This window comes from Mus caroli, chromosome 14 (assembly GCF_900094665.2).
Source record: "Mus caroli chromosome 14, CAROLI_EIJ_v1.1, whole genome shotgun sequence".
NCBI lineage: Eukaryota > Metazoa > Chordata > Mammalia > Rodentia > Muridae > Mus > Mus caroli.
The window spans coordinates 60,113,182-60,140,347 of NC_034583.1; the positions used below are offsets into that span (position 1 = coordinate 60,113,182).

The following is a 27,166-nucleotide window of genomic DNA, read 5'->3' on the forward strand; positions in this document are numbered from 1 at the left end:
CAGTATTGAATTAAAAGTCCAGTAAAAATGAACCAAAACAGGGAATGTATTGCAAAAGAAAAGAATGGTCTGTCTGATGGTCTGAATAAGAATGGTCCCCAGAGGCTCATATATTTGAATGTCTGGTTCCCAGTTGATAGACTTTTTAGGAAGGATTAGGAAGTGTGGCCTTGTAGGAGGAGATGAGCCACTAGAGGTGGGCTTTGAGGTACAAAAGTCCCTCTACCCCCACACACACATACACATGGTGGGCTTAAGGATCAGATGTAAGCTTTAAGATACCACTCCAGCACATGCCTGCCTGCCTGATATCATGCTCCCATCATGATGGTAATGAACTCACCCTCTAAAGATGTAAGCAAGACCCCCAATTCAATGCTTTCTTTTATAAGTTGCCTTGGTCATGGTGTCTCTTCATAGCAATAGAAAAGAAATTAATACAGTCAATAAAAACCAAATCAAGATGACTTGGATAATGTATTTAGCAAGGACTCTAAACGTGGACACTGCTGTGTAATTATGACAGCAATAGTATTGCCCCTTCTTTTGACTTTTTGAAAAGTGTGTCTACTAATCTCCAACAGTCTATTATTGGAGTATTGACCAATAAATAGACTACATTATGGGTTATCTTAGGCAAGGTTGTAAGAAGTCCTACAATTTCTACCTGTGTCATCCTAGTGTGGGTTATTAATTCATAAACATGCACTCCGTGGAGAAGTCATGTGTATGTGCTGGGTTTGACAGTCCAACTGAACCCATAGTCCCTCTTAAGCTGGCTGTAGTTCACAAGTGATATGATTATTGTTCACATTAATGTCCACCTGAGATATCTAGCCCAGGGTGGAGAGACAATGATAGAAATTATTCAATGTACTTAACAGGATGAGGGAGGACAAGACTAATGAAGAAAATACATTCTTGGCATCTTGAGGGAAAATATTAAATGATCTTTATATACATAATGAAGTTCAGGGGAACAGAGGAAAGGTAAGACAGGAAAATAACACTCTGAAAAAATGACAAAAAAACACTTGAGAGCTGATTTTAAAAAGCAAAACCATGACTTACATAACCAAAAAGCTCAATATACTCAAAGAAGGATTAACTGTAAAGAAATCCATATATATGTATAACTTGGTAGTAAGCTGGCTAGTTTTATGTCAACTTGACACAAGTTATGGTCATTTGAGAAGAGGGAACCTCAATTAAGAAACTGGCTACATAAAATTGAGCTGAACATAAATCTGCAGGGCATTTTCTTAATTAGTGATTAATGGTAGAGGGCCTAGCCTATTTTGTGTGGTGCCACCACTGGGCTGATGGTCCTGAGTTCTTTAAGAAAGTAAGTTGGGCAAGCCAAGAGGAGCAAGATAATTGGCAGCACTTCTCTATGGCCTCTGCATCAGCTCTCTTGCCTCCAGGTTCATGACCTATTTTGAATTTCTACCCTGACTGCCTTCCATGATGAACTGTGTTATAGAAATAAACCCTTTCTTCCCCAAGTTGGTCATGGCATTTTAGCATAGAAATAGAAACCGTAACTAAGGCAGTAATCTACAGTTTTTAAATTTGACTTAAAACCTATTCAACAAGAGGGAATCATGTCTGGTACTGGGAACCTATCCAACCACCTAGGGCTAGTAAAGTCATGGATCTTGCAGAAGAACTTACCACCAGCACTTTATTAAACCAGCATAATTCCTAATTACATTCTAAACATTTGTCCTTATGCCCAGAGATAACTGTAGTCTTCACTCTTCATCAAGGAAATTTCTGTTTGCTATAAGATGCCATTACAGTAAACTACAACCAAGCAAAATGCAGTTGAGAAGACAAGTCCCGATGGATACATGTACAAAACACTTATGCATCAAAACTCAGGGACCATTGTAGAAAAGGGTCTGGAAACATTGTAAAGGCCAGAAGATCGGGAACTTTGCTGGGGGACTGTGTCTCCTAATAATACGAGAATCCATGTCCTTTAAGTCTCACCAACACAACTGCTTATACATGAGCTGATCAAAGACAATGGCAAAGATATGTTAAAGTGAGCAGAATAGAGGACAAGGAAGAGAGGCCACAGGGCTTCACCCTTATACAAAGAACTAAAGGATGCTGAGAGCAGGAGAAACAGTCTTCCTTCAGGAAGATCACACCAACTGGTTCACCAACACAAAATAGACAGCTCTGAAAACATATATATATATATAAGTAACATTATACAGACTGAGTGTGTATGTATGTATTTAGGAATACATTTGTATATGTATATACATATATCAATGTGACAACAATTAATGAAAAGGGTGGCCATAAATTTTCAAGAAGGCAAATAGGAATAAACGGGGGAAATAATGTAATTATATTATAATTTCAAAAACTTTTTAAAAAAAGAACTAATCCTTTCTGAAAAATAAAGAAAGCTGTACATTCTATCGTTTGCCATTAATTTGTAACAAAGATTAAGTTGAAAATTAGCCAGAAAGGGAGAGTCACAAATTATAAACAAGGGAACATAGATAACAGTAACTAGAAGATTATTTTTGGGAAGTGCTGGCAGGAGCTTACTAGAAGGACAACTTGAAAGTACTGAAAAAGGAGCTGTTGTAGCCAGAGAAAAGGGGATCTTAAAATATGAGGCTTATATATGATTTTCCAGAAAATTCCAAGCTAGAAGTTGTTGCCAGAAGACTTTGACTAAACATGGTGAAGGCAGGTGACCTTCAGTCTAACAGAAAATGACAGCCGTGCAAATCTGCACAGCAGGATCGAGACGAAGGAAGGAAATAAGAAATAGCCAGGAAATGAGAAAATCATGAAGTATGTCTTCCTTCTCTGATCTATCTGAAGAATTGTTTGAGGTAAAATAGAGAAGTAAAAGGTATGAAAGAAAGTTTATAGAATAGATGAATGGAATTAATCACATTTACATAAGTCACACAGGAAGAGAATTAACAAACAATATCTAAGGTAGGATCCCATTTTAAAATGTTGAATATTCTCCAAATGTGCACTCAGCACACACGTGACCGTTCATTCAGTGTTAGCCTGCAATTTCTATTTAGACAAACTAGTAGTGTTGATAAGGGATGAAGCATGCTAAATACGTGGGTGTGCTCAGACACTGCCTTTTGTTGAGTGTCAAATACCTATGTGGCACTTAACACACTTTTTCTTCTTATTCCTGCTGATGGGCTTGTCTTAGAAGCAATCTAAATACAAAATCTGAAATAACATATAATCCTTTTCCTTCAATAATTTGGGGTTTAGGAAAGGTGGGGACAAGGACAGGGTCTTACTATGCAGCTAAAATTACCTTGAATCCTCCTGCCTCAGCCTCCCAAAGGCTGTGAGTAAAGTCATGCCCTACCACACTTATCTCAGTAATTTGACTTTCAATGGACTTGTCACATCCGATGTGACAAATATAAAAGCCTGATGGATACAGGTGTGCAAGATTTCTGTTCCCTCTAGTAACCCTTACCAAATAAGTGGAGGCAGAAGATTTTAGTCATATGAAGCCATATTTATAACAGGTAAACGACCTTGCCAATGGAGAATAAGCTAGCTGGGCAGCAGGGTCAGCAGGAAAACTCCAAAGCCCACTCTGGGCCCTGGCCAGGCATGTTCACATGGTCAGGAGCAGCAAAGGACTTTCTCACCTAGAGCACTTGCCTGAGGCTCATTCTCTCTGTGTTCTGCTCCATTGGTCCCTTTGAAAGGATTCTGCCAAGTTGAACGCAGGGCTTACTAGGACAATAAAGGAAGCAAATTGTTGTTTTCCGAGGGCAATAGGTGGCCTATGTGGGAGGCATGGCTGCAGAACAAATAACAGGGCTTTAGTGTATCCTGGATTCCTACACTGGTTATCTCTGGGTTCAGTGTATCCGTTCTCCTCTGTGAGATGCCACCAGTTAGAATCCTGGCCTCCACCGGTATAGAAAACAGTGTGGCAGTGCCTCCAAAACTGTAAAGTACAACTCTCAAATGACTGGCCATCTCACTATTGGGAATCTATCCAAAAGAAAGGAATTCAATGTGCCAGTGAGATGCCTGAACTCCCTGTTCATTTTAGCCCTACTCACAATAGCCAAGACAAGGCATCAGCCCATGTGCCTAACAGTGAACAGATGAGATAAAGGCCATGTAGTATGTAGCGACATATAAGTCTTAAAAGTCACTGAGAGGAGGAGCTGCAGAGATGGCTCAGCGGTTAAGGGCACTGGTTGCTCTTTCAGAGGTCCTGAGTTCAATTCCCAGCAACCACATGTCGGCTCACAACTTCTCTAATGGTACCTGATGCACTCTTCTGATGTGTCTGAAGACAGCTACAGTGTACTCACATACACAAAATAAATAAACAAACATTTTTTAAAGTCACTGAGAGGAGCCAGACACAGAAAAACGTTGTGTGTCCTCATTCAGACTCGGTTATGTGAAAACTTAAAAAGTTAAGTTCACAGAGGAAATTAGTGCAAGGAAGCTAAATGAACAGAGAGGAGGAGACAGAAAAAGGGCAGAGAGTGACAAAACACAATTTGTCTGGAAGGAAAAATTCTAGTAAAACAATCATTTATTGCATATATTTAAATAGAAAAGTTTAGACCCCCCTGTTAGGATTCATCTCAATGGTCAATTTGATGGGGCTTAGGGTCTGACAGGAAGTTGCAGGATGGATTAAATGACGGAGAAGATCCTCTAACAGATCGGGTGGGCTGGATGATATTAAGAGGTCCAAGGAAAAATCAATGCAGCATTTTTGCCTGCATCCACCTCTTGCTGGTAAATGCATCTCTGTTGCTGTTGCTGCTGCTGCTGCTGCTGCTGCTGCTGCTGCTGCTGCTGCTGCTGCTGCTCCTCCTCCTCCTGCTCCCCCTGCTCCTCCTGCTCCCCCTGCTCCCCTTGCTCCTCCTGCTCCTCCTGCTCCTCCTGCTCCTCCTGCTCCTCCTGCTCCTCCTGCTCCTCCTGCTCCTCCTGCTCCTCCTGCTCCTCCGTCTCCTCCGGCTCCTCCGGCTCCTCCGGCTCCGGCTGCTGCTGCTCCAGCTCCGACTGCTGCTGCTGCTGCTGCTGCTGCTGCTGCTGCTGCTGCTGCTGCTGCTGCTGCTGCATCCTTCTTTAACATCAGACTACAGCTTCTTTGAATTCCAGTGTAGATTGAAGAGCACTGATTTTCCAAGAATCTTCCCTGCCTCTGGCATCATATTGTGTGTGCTGAGACATTCATTTCATAGACTGAGCAATTGTGGGGTGGTTAGCCTCTTCTCTACCACACGTAGACAGCCATTGTTGTGCAACTCAGCCCTATCCATTGTATGCCATTCTAGTATACTGTCTGTATATATGCATGTGCATGTACATGTGTATCTTCTGTTGGTTCTGTTCCCCTGAAGACACTTAGATCAAGATAGAGCTAATTGTGAGTAGGACTATAAAGAAGAGTTTATTGTACCTTACAGGTGACAGTCTGTCATTAAGGGAAGAAACTATGGCAGAGTGTTGCTTGATGACTTAGGTGCCCATCCATCCTTAAGTAGCGTTCTCGTATGACCCAGGACTGCCTGCAGATGGAATGGTGCCACCCATGGTGGAGTGGGCTTTCCTATATCTATTACTACTCAAGACAATTTCCCATAGACCAACTGACTAGAGAAATTGTTCTCAAGTGACTCTAGGCTGTTTCAAGTTGACTATTAATGCTAATTAGGACAACGACCTAATGGCACACCTGTAATCACACACACACACACATACACACACACAGACAGACAAACACACACATACACACACACTGGGGCTAAGTGGGAGTGGGTGGGTAGGGAAGTGGGGGGGAGGGTATCAGGAACTTTTAGGATAGCATTGGAAATGTAAATAAAGAAAATACTTAATTTTTTAAAAAGTTGAGTAATAAAAAAAAAAATACAAGCCACACCCTGTCACTAGATCAGTTTCTGAATCCAGTTAGTTCACCCAGCCATGGTTAGGCAGGAAATCCTTTATTCCCATCTTCCCAGGCAATCTATGTGCACACTTACTATACTTTGTATTTCTCATCACTGAATAAATTTCTTTTGGCAATAGCCACTAGATGCTGCAGCAAAGCCCAGCTCTTCCTCAGTAAGTTTCACCCTCCAGGTGAAACCACCAGGGCACTTATTTTGCAGCTAGTGGCTTCCCCATTGACCTTCTTAAAGGAGCTGGAACTCTCTGGATTCTCTCCACATGGGTGGCTAATGGCCCAACTTCAATAGTCTGGGGAAGGACTCTAGAGGGACTAGAGGATAATCCTGTGGCTTGAAAAAACTCTTCAGAAGAGATGACATTTCTTTGAAAAGATATGCTCACACAACACAAAGGTGAACAAGCTCAGAGCCTTGGCCATCGAGAACAGGGGCAGTTCCTGCCTGTGTGGAAACCAAAGGCAACGGAGGTTTCCAGGGAAATGACTCTGCCCACCCATACCTTCCAGGGTCATCTGGAAAGACACAGGGCTGGTGAGTGAGCCTCAGCTGTCAGGCTGCTTCTGCACTACTTTGCAGGGAGAAACAAAAAACAAAAAAGACACAGACACAAAGAGACAGAGACTCCAATTTTTACAAAAGCTCATTCTTTCATTCAATCTATTCTTCAAAATTTATTAAACATCACACCAGGAACTACACTCCTCTCATTTCTTTTGTTTGATTTTAAGTGGAATGACTCATTTCTCATTGTCTCCCATAATCCAAAGTCTGCTGTAAGTGATTTCAACAGCAAATGAACACACACACACACACACACACACACACACAATGCACACATGCACATGTTCGCACACACATAAATGAGCACGTGCACACATGGAGGTGAGATGCTGCCCTTCCGTTGTTAACAGTGAAGAATGACTACCTGAAGTTTGCACAAAGAGGAAAACATTGGAATTGTCTTTACATTTTGACAGGAGCATGCTTCTAATGCCTCATTGTCTTTTTTACTTTTTTGAGCTAAATTTTCCTATCTTAGTGACTCTATTGGTGGCATTTTTTTCCCTGAAAGGAAGGATTTCACAAGTTACTCTAAAATCCTCCCATCTCCCTCCCTCCCTCTTCTCCTCCTCTTCCTTCTTCTCCTCTTCCTCTTCCCCACTCCCTGTGACTGTCACTGGAGAGTAGAAAATGACATATTCTCAAAAATGCTGGCCTGAGCTGGTACAACCACTCTGGAAATCAGTCTGGTGGTTCCTCAGAAAACTGGACATTGCACTACCACTAGATCCAGCAATACCTCTCCTGGGCATATACCCAGAAGATGTTCCAACTGGTAATAAGGACACATGCTCCAATATGTTCATGGCAGCCCTATTTATAATAGCCAGAAGCTGAAAAGAACCCAGATGTCCCTCAACAGAGGAATGGATACAGAAAATGTGGTACATTTACACAATGGAGTGCTACTCAGCTATTAAAAACAATGAATTCATGAAATTCTTGGGCAAATGTATCTGGAGGATATCATCCTGAGTGAGGTAACCCAATCACAAAAGAAGTCACTTGATATGCACTCACTGATAAGTGGCTATTAGCCCAGAAACCTAGAATACCCAAGATACAACTTCCAAAACACAAGAAAACCAAGAAGGAAGAACAACGCGTGGATACTTCATTCCTCCCTAGAATACAGAATAACATATCCATGGAAGGAGTTGCAGAGACAAAGTTTGGAGCAAAGATGAAAGGATGGACCATCCAGAGACTGCCCCACCCGGGGGTCCATCCCATAACCAGAGACCAAACGCAGACACTATTGCATACGCCAGCAAGATTTTGCTGAAGGGACCCTGATATAGCTGTCTCCTGTGAGGCTTTGCCAGTGCCTGGCAAATACAGAAGTTAATGCTCACAGTCATTTATAGGTTGGAACACAGGGCTCCCAATGTAGGAGCTAGAGAAAGTACCCAAGAGCTAAAGGGGTCTGCAACCCTATAGGTGGAACAACAATATGAACTAATCAATACCCCCAGAGCTTGTGTCTCTAGCTGCATATGTTGCAGAAGATGGCCTAGTCGTCCATCATTGGGAAGAGAGGCCCCTTGGTCTAGCAAACTTTATATGCCCCAGTACAGGGGAACTCCAGGGCCAAGAAGTGGGAGTTAGTAGGTAGGGGAGCAAGACTAGGGGAGGGTATAGGGGACTTTTGGGATATCATTTGAAATGTAAATGAAGAAAATATCTAATAAAAAAATGTGGGAAGAAAAAAAAATGCTGGCCTAGAGGCCAGAACATGTTTCCACTGCACTTGGATTTCCATTTATCCCACTAAATGTCACTTCAGTTAATTTTACAGGGGCCGCAAAAGTTCATTTTCCAAATGGCTGACAGGAAATGTGTTCCATGGTAGCAAATGAATTGGCATTTGGTGAGCACTTATTGCTACCATGATAAAATCCCTACTGTGTGAGATCTCCCTGGGCAATCTGAACTCTGTTATTCTAATGGAGTAATTGGTAGAGCAATCAAGAGATACCAATCCACCCTTAATGCCCATCTCAATCCAGCCATGGCTGTATCTTCACTGCACTCTCACCTAACATATATTAAACTCGGCTTGATCTAAACCACCTCTTAGCAGAATTTGTGAACATCAACCTTTGCTCTCTTCACCTGGCTCTTCTCTGACTTGTCAGGATACAAGCCCAACAGCCCTCCCCACCTCACCCTCTAAACACACACACACACACACACACACACACACACACACACACACCTCCTTTCTCGGCCAATAAACTAGCAATAATAGACGTGTCTAGCACTCAGAAATGGCTGCAAGACTCTCCTTTGTATCTGGACAGCGTTTTGCAAATGGCAAGCTGGCTTGAGGCTAGGGATGTCAGAATGACATTTCAACCCAGGTTGAGGGAGCGGACATTTCTTTCATTTCTATTTCACAGCCTCTTGACATCCTCGGTGAGCCCTGCCCTGTGTGATCCACAGCTTCACTCTAGGCATATGCTGCTTTGCACTCTGGGCTGAGCATTTGTGACTTTCCCCACGACTCCACTTCTTTTCAAACATGAACAGTATGTTAGACAGCCCCATTCCTGGGGTGTTCTAAATGGACTCCTGCACTCAGCAAAATACAAACCCCTTTATTGTAAAGTCACTGGAGGGCACATGACTGTGCCCCCTGGCTGCTTCCTACACCACCACCACCACCCGTGGAAAACATCTAAGGTTCTAAAAGATGACAGAAATACAATGACAAGCCTCCAATAGAAATGGCTAGAAGAAAAAATGCCAAGCAGAGAAATGGGTGAGAAACGGGCCCTGTTTTACCTTCGGAATGGGAGACCGGTGCTCACTCTCGTCTTGATCTTAGAAACTCCTTAGTAAATAAAAGAATTTAAGCATCTTCACGTGATATCTAATATATCCCCTTCAACTGACCTACACAGTGTGAACATAGGGATGGAGAAAAACACTTAGACTTGCCTAAGACTTCTTTCTCTGTCTGGGAGACAGCACTGGAATGGTATATGTTGTGAAACTTACAAGCACATAGACTATAAGTTCACTGTGGGTCTCAGGTCTCAGGACCACAGATGGTCCTCAAGAGATAAACACACCTCCCACCCCAGAAAGCATTCACAGGGCCTGAAACAATAGCCAATCAAACAGAGCCAAGGCTCATAGCTTTTTATTTTCTTTTTCTTTTTCTTTCTTCTCTCTCTCTCTCTCTCTCTCTCTCTCTCTCTCTCTCTCTCTCTCTCTCTCTCTCTCTCTCTCTCTCTCTCTCTCTCTCTCTCCCTCCTCTCCCCCACTCTCTCTCATTTAGGAAACATCTCCACAGTGTCAGTTGCCTTGAGCGCCCTCATGTGTCTCAACAGAGGAATGTCACCCAAGGTCTTCTAATTGGTTCTTCTGAAGGACAAGTTGGGTGACACACACCTCTTCAGGCTTGCTTCAGGGACTTCTTAGTAGACTGAAGACTCACTAGACTCTGAGGAGCATATCATCCATGTAACTGAGCGACATCACCATGTAGATCTGGAGGGATGAGAAGAGGAGGGATGCCAATTTCAACTTGTCTACTCTGGTTTAAGCCCATCGGGTCATTTTGTCTTTTTCTCTTTTCCTACCCCTGTCCTGACTCGCTGCACCTTGAAGGGCAGGGGTCCAAGCACGAATATTTTCTCTACCACTGTGGTGGCCTTGCTGCTATAACAAGCAGATCTCAGCCTTTCCTCACCCACAGCAAAGTGAAAGAATGCCATGTTTCTTCTCTAGTATGTTCTCTATGGGTCCCAGTCGCCTCTCTTCTCCCAGCTAACATGTCTCTGCATCCATGCCTGGCATATAAGACAGAGTCATCCAGTAAATGAGAAACAAATCCAAGCCTATATGTTGTGTTCCAATCCACTTGCCTTATAGCATTTCCAGAAAACACTTACAACACACATCTCTTAGCAACCAGCTTTGGGTTTCCTGGAGCACAGAAAAGGCAGAATAAATCTGCCTTCTCCATTATTGCTGTCTAGAGCTGGATGCATAGTAGCCATACATAAGCCAGACGGGGTGGGGATAGAGGGCGTGGCAAGTAAAGAAACAGGTACATAAAATGAGTTTGCCTTCTTAATGTGTTTTCTTGTCTTGCTGCTCCCATCCTTGTTAGAGTTTAAAGTATATGCAAGAACCAAATTCACTTGGGAATTTATGGTCTACATTGAAAGCCCTGCATCTTTATAGGAAAAATAAATAAAAAAGAGGAAAACTATTTTCCCCTCATCTTCCTCCTTCCATTTCCTCATCTTATCTTCAGGTTAGGAGAACATGAGTCAACAATGTAGTAGAAAACACACAGGCCAGGAATCGCCAGAGAAAAGTGATCCAACCGTGGTCAGTATGTCAGACCAACCTTGCCGGGCCTTGAATCCTGTTAACAGAAAATTCACCAAGAAACACACCATCCTGGGCTCCTCTCACCAAAAAGGCAAAAAGCTGTTCCCTGCTTAGCTTAATGCTAGCCAAAGCCAACAAAGCCTTAGAGATTTTTGGCTTAATCTTCTCCCTGAACTCAAGCCAGCACCTCCACGAGTGCAGCCAGGGCATCGTCACCCAGCCCTTGCTGTTGGCAACTCTCTCTCATGCTTCTTAGCACTTTCTTGGCTTAGGGGCAATAGCAGAGGTACCTTCTCCTCCCATCCACTGCCCCCACAGGCACCTCCAACTGTGTAGCTTGGCTTTGGAAGGTTCCCCACCCACTGAAAGTATAGTCAAGACTTTCGTTAGGTAATCTACAACCCTAGCCGAATGCCAGAAAACGCCTGCCTTATGGAAATGCTAGATATTTCTTGCAATTAAAAAACTCATAGCCAAAAATAAGTCAGGAAACGTCTGATGTACATGGCTTACCTAACTTGAAAAGGGGTCTTTTCCAAGAACATCCTCAGGTTGGTTCCTAAGATGCATTTATTCAAAGTACCTCTCATATCAATCCTCCTGCCTTTCTTCCTGTCACCATAGCAATCTCAGCAACCCAAATGCTTGTGAAGCTCCTACCTTTCTTTTGCAAGCTGCTGCCTGGATGCTGACAATCTCTTCCCCAAGCATAACCTTCCTGTTAAAGAGCCCTAATGCCTCCTGTTATAAGATAAAACTCAAACTCCGAAAACCAACCTCCAGATTCTTCTGTATTCTCTCAAACCCCAGGGGAAAGTTGCAAAAGAACTCATCTACCAATTGCCTGCAGGGTTTCTAGACCTACCATCTCAAAGTCCAGCACACAGCACAGTGATGGTAGGTGTTCTGGGAAGGAACTTGGCTTTGAGTACTCATGTCTGCCATCAACTTCCTCCCTTGTCATCCTTGAGTACAGAGGCACCTGTGCACTTCGCTTACACACTAGTGTGGCTAATCATCATTGTATTTCCTCAATTGTTTGCTGTCATCGTGAAACACTTGGCACAATTATCAACTAACCTTTGGATATATAGCTGTTAGTAAGCAAAATAAGAAGTGAAAAGTTAATGTCATAGACACATGCACACACACACACACACTTCCTGATAGTTATAGGACATTGTGTTCTGGTAAGAGCTTCAGAGAACTGGGAAAAGAAACTGGATTGTCAGAGGAAAGCAATCACCCTTCCAAGCTGGTGGACCAGCCAGAGGTCAAGTGTAGATCCTTGAACAGTGCACAATGACTAGGGAAGCAGAGACTGCTCAGGAATGGAAGTCTAGACCTTCTGGTAAACCCTGCACCTATGCTCTTCTGCCCTCTTTGAAAGATAACACTGCATGACCTATTCTGCAATGCCATACATGCTCCATTCCTGCATAAAACCATCAACAATCGACCTCAGAGATTCCCAGAGTAAGAATTTCCTGAAACACAAGCTGGCATCACTTCCCTCCCCGCCCCCTAATTTAAATGCTCACTTCTTGTAGGTCTTTCCAGGAAATCTCCCTCAAATGTCTAGCTGTCTCTCAGGCAAAGTTCTACATTTTGAACTTGTAGAAGGTGTCCCAAGGTTGGTCATCTTCCCAACTAAATTCCAGATGCCCCGGGTTAGAATCATGATTGTTTTCTAGACTCCCTCACTTTTATCCTTCCTGACATACCACGCAGTACTCAAATTAGTACTGGAGAAACAACAATACCGTTAATGAACAAAGACTGCAATGGGCAAATTAAGTAGTTTATACATTCAATCAATCAAAAGATGAGATTAGCTAACTGAAACATGAAATTACATGGAATTTTCCAATTTTTCACATATTTTCTGTGTCTTTTATTCTTTCAAGCCTTGTCATAGCAAACACCCCTGCTTTTTCTAACAGTCTTTTTTTTTAAGGAATGGGCTATAAGTCACCTTAAGCAAACCCACTTGCTGCACACACACACACACACACATACACACACACATACACACACAGAGGAACACTCAAAGACAGACCTGATTCTGGGTGTGACTTGTAATAACAGAATTATTTTTTTTTTAAGTTTTCATGTGAAGTTTCAGGGCTGAACCTGAAGCCACTGGCTCTGTTTCTTTCCAAGACCATGCTGTCCCAGTCCACAGAACAACCAGAGACCCTTTTGTATTTACCTCCTGAAGAATGTTCGATGTTTTATCGTTAATCCTTTTGCCTCACCCCACCCTTTAATGACCACCTTCCTACCCTGAGGAGTCCTCTCAAGGACCATTAACCTCCTTCACAACTTAAGGACAAGCCTTCCTGTTGCCCACACTCCACTTATAAGAAAATAGGAGCTACTCTACTGGGCATGATTTGTGATTCCACTATAATTTTCCCATTAAGTCTCCAGTTTATCAGTCTCCTCTCCTACACATTCTGGTCTTTCCCTACCCTTTCTTCCCAGTCCCGCCCCCTGCCTCTTCCCCAACCCCCAAGAAGTGAACTGGTTTACCCAGCAGGTTTAGTCTTGCTTTGACCAGCTCATTGTTTCAATGTGATTACGATGCTGCCGGGCTTGAATCCACAGTTTATTAATTTCCAGGCATTTGCCATGTCCCTCTGTGGAGTGTCGTGTGAGGAGTAGTTGTGCGTGTGTGCACAGACAGTAACCAACACTCCTAGGATTGGCAGAGCCTCTGGTGACTAAGAAAACACTGTTGGTGGTGATCCAGGACTAGGGATGTAGCCAGTTAATAGAGCGCGCGCGCGGGCCAGTGTGCATGAAGCTGTGGGCTCAATCCCCAGAACCACACAGTGACAGATGCCTGTTATTTCAGCATGGAAAGATGGAGGCAGGAGGACAGGAGTTCAAGGTCACCCTCAGCTAGACATCAAGTTCAGCCTGGGCTGCATGAGACCCTTGTTTCAGGTGAATCATATTATTTTAGAGGTGTGTGGAATAAGATTTGAGAAGTGGGAGAGCAAGGTGAAAGGACATGGCCAAGGTCATAGATTTAATACCTAGGAGAGCTGAGGGAAGAGCTGAGAGCTAGAGCTACCCAACCTCCGATCACTGGGATCATGCACAGGCATACAGCCTTCTGCCATGGCTCACATAGCAGTAAGAATTCAGGGTGTCCACAGATCACTGCAAGGAATCATAGCTGCATACTGTAAGTGAACGCGCAAATGCAAAAAAAAAAAAAAAAAAAAAAAGATGTTGAGCTCTTACAGAGAACAGCCTGCTAAAATTAGAGAGTTGCTATAGTGTGATTAAATTCAAATCTGCATCACATCTCCCTACCAAGCATCCAACATGCATTCCTCCTAGTGGCTCATTTTTAAAAAATTAAAGATGAATTTCACAAGTACCTTAAAGGGCTTTTCAAGTGATTTTCCTTTTGGCTTGATCAATACAGAGTTATCACTTCAGCATGTGAAAATAGCTTTTCCACACAATCCCTGCGCGCGCACACACACACACACACACACACACAAATCATTGGCAGCAGGTACTTTCAATTTGCTGGAAAATATTTCTAAGAAGTCAAAAAGCTCCAGCTGAATAAGCGTGCCTGCCTATTGGCTAAACGGACCAGTTGAAGGATCTGATTGGTCCCTGATCCTGAGGACCGATAAGACGGCTATAAAATCCCTGGGTGCAGCTCTTGGGCCCCCAGTTTGCAAAAGCCAGAGGTGCAAGAAGCAGCAGCAGCAGCAGCAGCAGCAGTAGCAGCAGCAACAGCAGCAGCAGCCGCCTGCCAGCCACACACACACACACACACACACACACACACACACACACAAATTCTTCCTCAAATCCTCACCTAAGCTTTCAGTATATCCAGATCCACATCTTCACTCAAGCCGGGAGAGGGAAAGAGGAAAGTGGGGGGGGAGGAAAAAAAAGCCAACAACTTAGCGGAAACTTCTCAGAGAATGCTCCAAAACTCAGCAGTGATTCTGGCGCTGGTCATCAGTGCAGCTGCAGCGCACGAGGCGGAACAGAATGATTCTGTGAGCCCCAGAAAATCCCGGGTGGCGGCTCAAAATTCAGGTAAGCAAGAAAACCCAGGACCGGTTTCTCTCCCCAAAGATCTGTCCTCATTTGCCTCTCTCACTTTTGCATGTGTCTCTGTGACGGCTGATCTCAGTAATAAATGTGCTTCATGCCTGGTGATAATGAACTGCCAGTGTAATCCTATAGCCTTAGGAAGTGGAGTTCCTTTGTTTAATAAATTGCATGCAACTAACGAAGAAGCTGGGCGCTCTGCTGAGGGTATTTCATTGCATAAGCCTAGCCTGATTGCCTGAAATCTGGCACGTACCCTCTTGTTGGGGGGAGGGGGCGGGGAAAGGCTTGAATGTTGGCACGCCTCACAGCGGCTCTCTCTACTCCACAAGCTTGTGTTAAGGTAATGAGTGGCTTACCTCCTGCCATGCCTCTCCCTGCTCCTTTAAGACCTTGTAACTTGACTTCTCTACCTCTCCAGACAGCACACAGACAAGCCCCCTCCTCACACTGATTTGTGGAACCATAATCCTCAAGTCTGAAAAAGAAATTTTTTTCAGGGCGCATTCAGAAAGGGGGTGGGAGGACCTACACACCCCGTTCCCTATAAGCCTGCCTGTCTCCTTCCTCGCTCTCACAGGCTCCATTCAATCGCCCATGCAGCCCGTGGTCCCTAGAAGGAAGTGCATTTGTGAAAGGAAGCATTTCTTTCTCCATGGGGAAGGTCTTACTTTCCTCCCGACTCCCGCACCAGTTAACTGTATATGGTCCTGGCCTCCGAGGCAAAGAAGCATTAGGACCCCTATGTCCCTTGACTTCTAGATCCTCGCAAACTCCTCTCCCCAACTGTTAACAGAGATGGGACCCCGCAGGTGTCAAAATGCTGCAGATGCTCCCCCTTGGAAGAGCGCAGGTCCCTGCCAGAGGAGGCCTTTTGCCTGGCTTCCTTTTGTACTTAGTTGCTATAGCGATGCTGTGATTCACAATTCGAGCTTGCCTAAAACAATAGCAGCCCTAATGCATATTAAAACTGCTTAAAGCAAAGTTATAATTTGAACCCGTGGAAATATATAATTAGGGAAATGACTTGTAACATCCCAGAGGCTGCGGGTGGTGGGAGGGGGGGCGGGGAAGCCTAACCTAACCAAACCATGCTTTTGATCTGGGAGGAGAATCCTACGGTATGAAGGCTACAGATCATTGCTTGCGGAGCTGCCTGCCAGAACACCCCTCCTTCTGTGGGAGAGAAATTACTTTTATGGCAGATCTTATCCAGAATGCAGAAAGCCCGGTGCAAGTTCTTTGCGGTTTTCTTCCAGCCTTTCACAAGGAGTGCCTTGAACCCGTCACTCCACACCTGTGTTTCTCCTTTTTTGAAAAGAAGCCTTTTTAATATGAGAGATTATTCATACCTCTAAGCGCTGGACTGTGGTTGGGGGGCTGGGTGAATACAAAGGGCTTAGATTCCTTGTCTGCCAGTGCCTTCATGGGTTAAAAGCTCTCTTTGGGAAGGGTCTCCCTCCAAATGGACTCAGCAAATTATTCTCTGCCATTTGGATTAAAATACCATGCTTTTTACTCTAGACTGCATTTTTTTAGAGGGCAGATAGATTCTCTCTGGTCCTCCCCCAACCCCATCATGAGCCTGACCTTCAGTCACTGCCTACAGCCTACCCAAGAGCTCTCAAGTTCCAAGGGACAGCCTTTGATTCCTGTCACCACCAGAAGACACTATGCATTACAAGGTCTCTAGCCTTAATTCTCTAGCCATCAAAATGCATAGAAGGGTGAGACCCAGAGAGCATGTGCCTAAGGGAGAAGGCACTACCCCTATCATGAATCTCAGAAGGAAAAACGTCCTTCCCCCACCCCCTTTCTCACCCCAATTTTCTTCCAATTGTTCTATCTAATGGAACCCCAAATCAAATTCCGAGGGTAAGTTAAGATCATGTGCCCTTGGTATTAGACTTTTACACCTACTGGATTCTACCAGAGCCCCCTTAGCTTGACCCAGACTGGTTCTGCTTGTCTCTTCCAGCTGAAGTGGTTCGCTGCCTCAACAGTGCCCTGCAGGTTGGCTGTGGGGCTTTTGCATGCCTGGAAAACTCCACATGTGACACAGATGGGATGTACGACATTTGTAAATCCTTCTTGTACAGTGCTGCTAAATTTGACACTCAGGTAACTGGACCTTGCCTTTTGCTCCCACTGGCTTCTTGTCTTTTGAACAGAATGCTTGTTACTCTTCTTAAGAGTCCCAAAAGCCAACGTTGCTCCCCAGCCTCCTAACCAAAAGGCTCATCCCAGGCTTGCAAACATGCTCCAGAACGCATGCGTGCGTGTATGCGCACAGATACACTGACACAGGTTGGGGACATATGCACACCAGGTTTAGACCAGGATTGCGTGCGTGTACACTGACACAGGTTGGGGACATATGCACACCAGGTTTAGACCAGGAATAAGGGGTTGGCAGAGGCTGGCTTATAATATGAGGGATGATTAGCAGAAAAGCATTTTTGCTTTGAGAGGAAATAAAAATGTTCTCCTCTGAGTGATCTGGCATGCTATCTGAAATTCCCAGTTACCAGTCTTAACCCCAAGAACATAAAACTGATTCTGACCATCTTCACATTTCGGAGGAGTTGATAATGTCTCCCTCCTATCTCGTTTCCTGTCTGTGGAGCTGAGTGTTCAAGATAGTCCAAGAAAGAAGAGATTTTTCTCTTTTGATTCTCAGCCATGCTGTGTCCCCTTGAAAGGTTCCTGTGTCATAGACCCAGACCTCTTTTAGAAGGTCAAACTCATGCTTATCTTCTTATCCCTGGCAGGGAAAAGCATTTGTCAAAGAGAGCTTAAAGTGCATCGCCAATGGGATCACCTCCAAGGTATTCCTTGCCATTCGGAGGTGTTCGACTTTCCAGAGGATGATCGCCGAGGTGCAGGAGGACTGCTACAGCAAGCTCAACGTTTGCAGCATCGCCAAGCGCAACCCGGAAGCCATCACTGAAGTCATACAGCTGCCCAATCACTTCTCCAACAGGTACCCGAGGGTCCTCTTCTTCACAGCATGGGGGGTAGGGTGGGGGTTGGCCACAATAACCAGAGTAGCAATCTTTCCCTCTGGTGTTATAACAATCTTCCTACACAGCTAACTGAGAGATGGTTTGCAGTTTTCCTGGGTGAGTTTCTCTGTCCAGTTCTTACCATAAGCCTGAAGGAAACAAGCAAGCTTCTGGAAAGTACCTTTTGAGACATCAGGTTTGGCTGAAACCATGGCTGAGCAACAGAATAATAGGCCATGAAAAAAAAAACCTAGTCAAATGTCAAAATGCAGACTTTTATTAAATCTGTATATTTGGAGTTAGTCCCAAAGCCAGATATTTCAGTAGCTAATCATCTTATCTCCAGAACAAGTCATCTTATTTACCCAGAACCAGATTCATTTTACTCTATGAAAAGTAAAATGGCTTCAGGGAGCCATTCTTATGTTCCCTTCAAAGCATTATGTCATCCCAACCCACTAGCCCAAGATTTCCCAGAAGGAAAAGCTGGTGGCTACCCAAGTATCATTTGCATCTCAGGTGACCCAAAGCTACTGGGTTCACACCATCTGACCTCCAGACCTGCCTATGTCATTGGTTTGGAAGCCTTTGCCTAATAGGAATGAAACCCTGATATGTAAGAGATCTTGCATCCTGGTCCACTGTGGGTATCAAAGATGTCTAGCAAGAGGTGAGGGATGATGCTTGGGTAGTACATAGACAGACAGAAGAATCAGTAGTTAACTATAAGTCAGTTGTCAACAGCCTGCGGAGATGCTCGAAGCCAAATCCTATGATTGGATGAAATCCCATGATTCCCTGACTCTCCCACCAAGTCTCTATGTAGTCACAAGGAATAGTTCTGTTACTCCGGTCCCCTAAGAATTGTCACACATCTAAGCTGATGACTCTCCTAGCCAAATAACCCCATCCTTTTGAGACAGACAACTGTCTTTACCCCTAACATGAAACTTCTGTGACATATAGGAGCCGTTCTCAACTACCATACAACCCTTGAATGCAAGTCTATGTGACTTTTCAGAACAGGAAAAATCAACTCCGTTTTCCTCAAATATCTTGTCTTTCTATATCAACCTCAATTTTAAAAATTCTCCTAGGAAGATTCTTGTTGAGGGAGGGAAGGGTTGATACGTCACTGGTTGATGGAGACGAACCCTTTGCCATAGGGGGAAGAGATGAAGAGTCCTTGCTTGGACAATGGTTAGGTACAAAAGATGTAGTTATGTAGTATTTTAAAGGGAGGTGTGTTAGCAGAGTCAGTACAAGTTTAGATTGCTAAAGATCCTATACACATAGGATCTCTAAAGTGGCAGGTAGCCGATTTCAAGGCTATACAGAGTTGGCTATTTCAGTTCAAGTCTCATTCTCCCTTGTGATGAGAGAGTCACTCTCATCACAAGGAAGAAAGGAGGCTACAGAGTTTGAACCAGAGATTCCCACTTATCCAAGAGGAAACTTTGAAAAGGTGTCCTTAGCTAGGCCATTATTCTTCTTCCAAAGTATCCTGTTTGCAATGCCTTCAAAAAATAATCCAGGCACAGGCCCTTTATCTCCTCCTGCTGGTGTTTAGTAGAAAAGGTCAGTGGGAAAAGGGTGGAATAGTCTTAAACGTCAGAATCGCTCATGCAACTCTTACCTTTTTCCAAGTATTTTACTTCAGTGGTCAGGACTAGTGCAATTTCCTCTGCAGGCGGGGCTTGCTCTGCTCTATTTCAACTCCTCAGCGCCCGAAACATCCTGGCTTCCCAGCCTCGGTCCCAACATAGACACACGCAAAGTCCTTGCCAGTTGGCAAAGAATTGCAAAGGGAAGTAGTTACAGGTTCATTCCACCTTCCTGTGGTTTTTCTAGCATGAGACTTAGGTCTGGGAGCGTCCAAAAGCCTGATTAGACTGAAAGGCAGAATGGGGCTGTGTGTATATGACAAAGGTGCATGCAGGGAGAGAAGGTGGTTGGGAATGTCCCCTGCCCTGATTTGCAACCCATACTTTCAGTCTTGAGGGAAGCAGGAAGGATTGATGAGGCGGGCAAGGCACCATGAAGCTTGGGAACCAATGAGACCAACCCAGATCCAGAGTGGGAAAAGTGACAAAGCGTCCAACTCTCTAGGGCATGGATTGGGAACAGGAAACAGAAGAATAATATTGATCAAGGGAAACAAAGGACTATTTATAAACTCTCACACAGAACGTTCCTAGGCAGAATGTGTGTATTTGGGTAAGCATGGCTGAAACTGTAGCCATGGAGAATGCCTGATCTTATTCTTCACCAAGCACATGGGGTGTGGGGGTGGGGTCAAGGATGGAATTTTCAAAGTTAGAAGAAAGATACATGCTTTGTGCAAGGTCCTTCCAGGCTGTGAGGCCAGAAGGCTTAATCTGCTATTTCAATTCGGTGTGCAACACCATGGCATAAAGCCTGTCAAGGCTTAAAGATAGGGAACATCCCAACTCCCCTTACAAAGCGGATTTCTTCTGCTGAGCTGTACTGGTTTTTGTTAGCTTGAGAAGGAAAATGCATGCTGAGTCCATAGAAACAAAATATGATAGCTGAGGGGAAAGGTTATCCAGCCCTACTTCCCCATCTAACTGACTGAAGGACAGAGGTTCAGTGGGATAAGCAACCTGCTAAAGGTCTCATAGCTTGGACCCTCATACCCAATAGGGTCCAGAATTCATATGGCCTTGAGCCAAGCTATTTTGATTTCTACTTCAAAAGAAGGCAGCCAGAAAAACCCTGCAAGAAGTCCCTGAAGCCCCAAAATAGAATACCATGAATAATAATATACACACACCATGGTGTTCTGCAAGAAATTTTGTGTGTGCTCTCTCCTAAAAGAAAAGACATATCATCTTTCCTCGTAGCTGGTGTAACTGTATGTTCTTGGTACAAAAGGGTGCTCAATAAATATATGACCTCTTAAAGCATCTGTGTTGCTTAGCAACCCAAAGTAAAGGTCTCCTCATTGTCCTGCAAAGTCCAGAGATGAGAGTCACATTTCCGGCTCACTGGAGACAACAGAGTTAGCTGGTAGCAGGCAGCCTAGCATATGCTTTAGCTTTGAGGAGCTCCTAACTGAGCCATCTATAGTTTTCTACTTTACAATATAGAAAATTCTTTGCCTTCTCCACTAAGTTACCAAAGCCCCCTCAGGGAACAGGAGCTCCTACTAAGAGCAGGTAGGCCAACCTAAGAGTAGGTCAGGTATTCTGTCTAGTCTATCAGACACAGAGACACAACAGCAAAAGGAGGTGCCCTCAGAGTCAGGCAGCATTAGGGCCCCCAAAGATGCAGGCTACACAAGCTGAATTTCTTTAAGGGGCTTAGAGTTCTCCAACCAGACAAGAGCTTCCAATTCTGCCAAAGAAGAAACTTTGCATTCTTTCTGTTTCTAAAGAGCAATCCAATTTTCCAGGCCACTTGTGGACAAATGCGTCATGAAAAAGTTCTTTCTAGATGTGGAAGGGTTAACTTCTCTGAGCTATAAAGTCCTTAAGGGAACAGTATCCTCCAAGAACTAAAATACCTTCTAAAGTAGACCCCAAGATGTAGGGGAACCAAGTCCTGGAAGAGCCCAGAAGTTAGTTGATACCTGGAGATGAATGACGGTATAGATGGCTAAAAGCTGTTGCGACATCACAGTTCCTGTCTCAGTTTTTCCAAAACTCTCCCCCATTTCCCCATCCAAGTGAACCTCAGCTTAACTCATGTACTTGGTAATTCCAAAGGTTTGGAAAAGGTTCCTCTGGGACAGAGAAGCCAAATTTCACTCACAGCTGGATAGAATTGTCCCTGACAAGAGGGCTATAGCCAGGACTATGGGCAAGGCAGAGGCTGTTCCCCTCTCTCCACCCCCAGCTTCACTCCTCTCACTCAAAGAAAGGTGACCGCTTAGCTTCCTCACTCACGATCTACTTTGTTTACTGTCCATCCTTCAAAGGGGGACCTTCAAACTTGACCTCTCTAAGGGGGTCAAGTTATTCTAGAAAGATGTTTGCTCATGTGCTCTGGGAGTTGAGTTAAAAATAACCAGGATTCCTCCCCTCCCCAGTTGATCCTGTGGCCCCCATGACACCCTGACCACTCCTAGAAAAGGGTCGCTCTACATCAGCACAGCAGGTCACTGTCACCAGGGAAAGAGCATAGAGCTAATGGGTTTATACAACCATTGAGTCAAAATAGGCCAGAAATTCCCCCAAGTCACTTTGGAGAATACCTGAACTGTACAAGTTGTTTAGAAGTTTTGAACATAGATGGTTTGGTCCATTCACAGCCATAACACTTGGCTATGTTATTTGGGACAGTCAGAGGAATTTGTAGCATAAATGGAAGTCACTTATACTACACATAAAGGTCTTTGTCGTTAGGGTTTTGGTTTGTTTGCTTAGAAATCTACAACATCACAGATCATTTTTCTTCAAAACGTTAAGACATTTTTTGTACAACAGAAGAATGTCCTTATGCTCTTCCCATTGATGTCAAAGTTCAGTTGATATAGTAAGAAGGTATTCCAATATAAATAGAAGCATAGGGGCAGGTGGTGAGAACTAAGAGAAGGTCAATGCTACACATGCAGGAAGAAGGTGGACGTGATCTTCCCAGACAGGAAAGCCACCCTGCTATTTAAATTCTAGTTCCTCATTTTTAAAAAGTGTGAATTACTGAGCAGACACTACACTCTGATGCCACTCAGCTACTGGGATAACAAGACTAAGGACATCCTACCCTGCCCTTGAAAAGTTCAAAGTCTAGCCAGGGAAAAAGAAATCATCATGAGGCCATCAAATGTTGGTGCTTGAGGTGACAACTAAAGTCTATGAGGCATCCAAAGAAGGAAGAGGTCATAAAAGCCTAAGCAACATGAGAGAGTTTCACAGACTCACAGAAGGATGGTCTTTTAAAGGTCATTCAACTTCTCCTTTAAGCACTCTTGCTTCCTTGTGTTTGCCTGCTGGAAGCCACTATATGCCTTTGAAGGAAGCTGCAAAATAGAGTTCGTCAGTTATCAGCCTTTTCAAGACTGGCTGAGTGGATGTAAGGAAAGTAGCTTTCACACGAAAATGCATGGCTATAGATTGAGGCTTAGTTAGAGCGTGCATTAGTATGTACCTACGCTTGAGCACACGCGTCCCTGGGACAGAGGGAGGTTGCAGAAAACATCCAAATAATTGTCAGTCCCTGGGCAGTGATATAGTACTAACACAAGCTTAGAGTTTCAGGCCCACCAATTCTATTCATTTTATTTGACTAAGTCCACTTATGCCATTAATTCGTTGTATGACTTTGAGCAAGCACCCCAGTTTCTTCCCTACAATATGAGAGCATTTTGGGTCCTTTATCCCTGAGAGCCATTGTTTTCCCGGATTTCAGACATAAGAGTCAGCCTCCTATAGTTCAGTGTGATCTAACTCTCTTGAAGTCTAAACATGGAGATGGACATTCTAGTGTTATCTGGTGAACCCAGAGCTCGGAAGGAAGCAAAAGCCACCTTCAGCTTTGCATAGAGCATTGGTGCCTGAACCCACTCCTGTCTTTGTTTTCTCTAATGAGAATCTTTTCCCCAATGCAGATACTACAACAGACTTGTCCGAAGCCTTCTGGAATGTGATGAAGACACGGTCAGCACAATCAGAGACAGCCTGATGGAGAAGATCGGGCCCAACATGGCCAGCCTCTTCCACATCCTGCAGACAGACCACTGTGCCCAGACACACCCCAGAGCTGACTTCAATAGGAGGCGCACAAATGAGCCACAGAAGCTGAAAGTCCTCCTCAGGAACCTCCGAGGTGAGGGGGACTCTCCCTCACACATCAAACGCACCTCCCAAGAGAGTGCGTAAGCAGGGAGAGGTATTCACAGCCTCACCAAACTAATAGCATTTTAGGGGTGTTGACACACCAACTTTGAGTGTACTGTGCCTGGTTTGATTTTTTTTTTAAGTAGTACCTATTTTCTATCCCCCCGTTAAAGAAAAATTGCATGAAACTAGGCTTCCATAATCAATATCCCAACATTCTGCAATGACAGCATTCTTACCAACAGAATACATGTGTGGTCATTCTGCCTCTCCTCAAGAGAGAATGTACCCTCTTCCATTCCCCCCTCTCTCTGAATTCTTTTCCCAGATCCCTATCTACTCTCCGCAAACACAAACCATTCATGTAAACTACCCAGTCATTGTAATCTGAAAATGTAGATCCCTTTAGAATGGTCACCTGGTAGAGTTAGCCAATACAAAACAACTTTATTTAAATGCATGTCTTAAATGCTCATAAATATGTTAAATGGAATTCGTGTTATGAATCTGTGCTGGCCATGGACGAATATGAATGTCATGTTTGAATTCTTGATCTCTAACGAGTCTTATGGTCTCTATCCTCCAATGTCTAATTTCCTTTCTGACATATTTACCAAATTGCTCAAACCTGGTTCTCCAACCAGACTTTGAGCCAGCATCTTCTTGCATCTAATGAAAAACAAAAAGCTAACATCTTTATGTACTGTAACTGCTCAGAGCTTTAAAAGTATCTTTAACAATTGTCTTAAAAAAAAACGGAGAATCTTAAGGTCTAACTGTGGAATATAAATAGCTGAAAACTATTGTACTGTACATAAATTCCAGAGGACTCTGCTTAACAGAGCAGTCTATAATAACTTTATTGCATATAGATTTAGTTTTGTACCTTAGCTTTATTTTCCTTTTCCTGGGAATGGAATAACTATCTCACTTCCAGATATCCACATTCACGCTCCTTGTGGCCTTTTTTATAACTAAGGGGGTAGAAGTAGTTTTAACTCAACATCAGAACTTAAGATGGGCCTATACTTGATAGGAAAACCCAACAGGTTATCTGAAGGACCCCAGGTAAGACGTTAATCTCCCAGCCCACCTCAACCCAGAGGCTACGTTTGACTTAGATGTATCCTGAAACAGCTCTGTCACATCCAACTGGGAATAACAAGAATCAAAAAGATCATCCCTTTGGGCTTGGACCACTTAGTGTGACAAGGCCTACTATCCCCTTGGAAGTGGCAGTTCTTGGCTCATCGCCTTCCATCAGTGCCTGGCACGCTGGTAAATGATGGAGTGGGATATTGTTCCACTAAGCCAATCAGGAATGAGTCAATCAGCCTTTGGGTCTTTAGTCCGGGGAACTTGGGCTTAAGGGGGTATGAATAACCCTGGGCTGTCCAGCCTTAATAGACTCCTCTTACATCTTTTGTCCTGTAACATGCTGCCTGCCAAAGTAGTCCTGGCAGCTGGACCATCTCTGTAGGATCTTTAAAAAAAAAAAAAGAAAAAAGAAAAAAAAAGAAAAAATATAGAGAGAATGAAGGAGGGCATAAGCGCTGGTGGTTTGATCATTTCTGCTGTGATGTTTACAGGATGGTAGCCACCAAAGCCAAATGATTAACCTGTCTACGAACAACAGTAGTTTCTCAGGGTCATTGTCCTTGAACCCAACAGCCCCAATTATGAGTGTCACTGCTCACCAAAGGTCAATGCTGAGAGAGGAAGAGGGAGGGGCTGCTCCAAACTCATTTGGGTAGAAACTATTGGTGCTTGACTCTCACTAGGCTACACCCCAGAGTTGACCAAATTGAGTGATAGGGACCCTGGTGGGAGGAGGGAGGGCACCTCTCCAGGGAAATCAAAAGCAATACAACTTTACCACAAAGCCTTTAAAACCAGTAACATAGTGCTCAAGGACCAAGATCAAGCGTAGCAGCTGCAGCTGCAGCGGCCCCAAGGCTGCATGCAGCCTCTATCCCCACACAGCCTCGAAGCGCGCTGACATCAGATTGTTAAGGGCATTTTCATACTTAGAACTGTCCCATCCCCAGGTCCCAAACAAATGGACACTGCCTTAGCCTCTTGGAAATCAGGTAGCACATATTCTAAGCTAGAGTCACCCCTCTCCCCCACCCCTAACTTCCCACCCCAGGCAAGGCTGACTTCTTTGAACCAGAAAAGCTAGTCAAGTGTGTGTGTTGTGCATTTTTGCAAACCCACTAAGCCAGAACCCCAAAGTGGCAAGTAGCTTATGAGAATTCCTAGTAAAATTCTCTTAAGTTCAGTAAATTTTCTTTCTCTCTTTTCTCTTTTTTTTTTATTTTTTTTATTTTTGCTGTGACCTTTTCAATCTGTGATATACCCTCCTTTCTCCCCACAGTGATATTGGTATATGTACCAACAATGCACATATCTACACATATGAAAAGAAGCAGTTCTCACAATGTTGCTGGGTTTTTGTTTTGTTTTGTTTTGTTTTGTTTTGTTTTGTTTGGGTTTTTTTTTTTTTGGTTTTTTTGCTTCTTTTTTCCCCTCCCCCTGGCCCTCTCCACCCCCTTCTTGAACTTCCAAAGCTTTGTCTCGTGTTTGCTGCAGAGCGATTCGGGGACTGACCTAGACCAGTTTGCATGATCTCCTCTCTTGTGATTTGGTTGCACTTTAGAACATTTTTGTGCCGTATTATTTGCATTATGTATTTATAATTTAAATGATATTTAGGTTTTTTGGCTGAGTACTGGAATAAACAGTGAGCATATCTGGTATATGTCATTATTTATTGTTAAATTACATTTTTAAGCTCCATGTGCATATAAAAGTTATGAAACATATCATGGTAATGACAGATGCAAGTTATTTTATTTGCTTATTTTTATAATTAAAGATGCCATAGCATAATCTGAAGCCTTTGGTGAATTCCTTCTACGATAATAATAATAATAATAAAGTGTTAACGTTTTATTTGTTCTCCCCCCCTCCCACGTCTTTCATTGTTATTCTTTGAAAACTTCTTGGACCAGCAAGATGCTTCAATGAGTAAATGAGCTTGCCTTCCAAACTTGTTGACCTAAGTTCAATCCCCAGGTCCCACATAAAAGTAGAAAGAAAGAACAGACTCCACAAAGTTGTCCTTCAACCTCTATGTAGGCATTGTGGTGTGCACACGTCTATACAAACACACACACACACACACACACACACACACACAGAGAGACATGCATACATACACATGCAAAGACAACAATAATAATAATATTTCTTTTTCAAATTTCTTGAGAGAATTTATAAGTACAAACTCATTTTCTTTAAAGTCACTAATAATGGGTCACTATGACTATGAATACAGTTTAAGTCAGGCTTTGCCAAACATCTATAAAAATCATCCAGTAGCTCTCCTTAC

General features: G+C 43.7%; 1 protein-coding gene across 1 annotated transcript; it reads left to right on the forward strand.

Annotated features, from left to right (window-relative positions):
• Positions 1-14,575: 14,575 nt before the first annotated feature.
• Positions 14,576-26,729, forward strand: Stc1 (stanniocalcin 1). The gene is made up of 4 exons (XM_021182239.1): positions 14,576-14,954; positions 16,948-17,090; positions 17,741-17,952; positions 23,544-26,729. Exons 1-4 carry the CDS (start codon positions 14,837-14,839, stop codon positions 23,812-23,814), a joined length of 744 nt encoding a protein of 247 aa, XP_021037898.1. The 5' UTR covers positions 14,576-14,836; the 3' UTR covers positions 23,815-26,729.
• The last annotated feature ends 437 nt before the right edge of the window (positions 26,730-27,166 follow it).

Excerpts from the sequence above, each read along its gene's own strand:
- Stc1 (XM_021182239.1), top strand. The coding sequence starts at position 14,837 with ATGCTCCAAAACTCAGCAGTGATTCTGGCGCTGGTCATCAGTGCAGCT. Across the intron at positions 17,091-17,740 it reads CTGCTAAATTTGACACTCAG|GGAAAAGCATTTGTCAAAGA; the intron begins GTAACTGGACCT and ends TATCCCTGGCAG. Across the intron at positions 17,953-23,543 it reads CCCAATCACTTCTCCAACAG|ATACTACAACAGACTTGTCC; the intron begins GTACCCGAGGGT and ends TCCCCAATGCAG.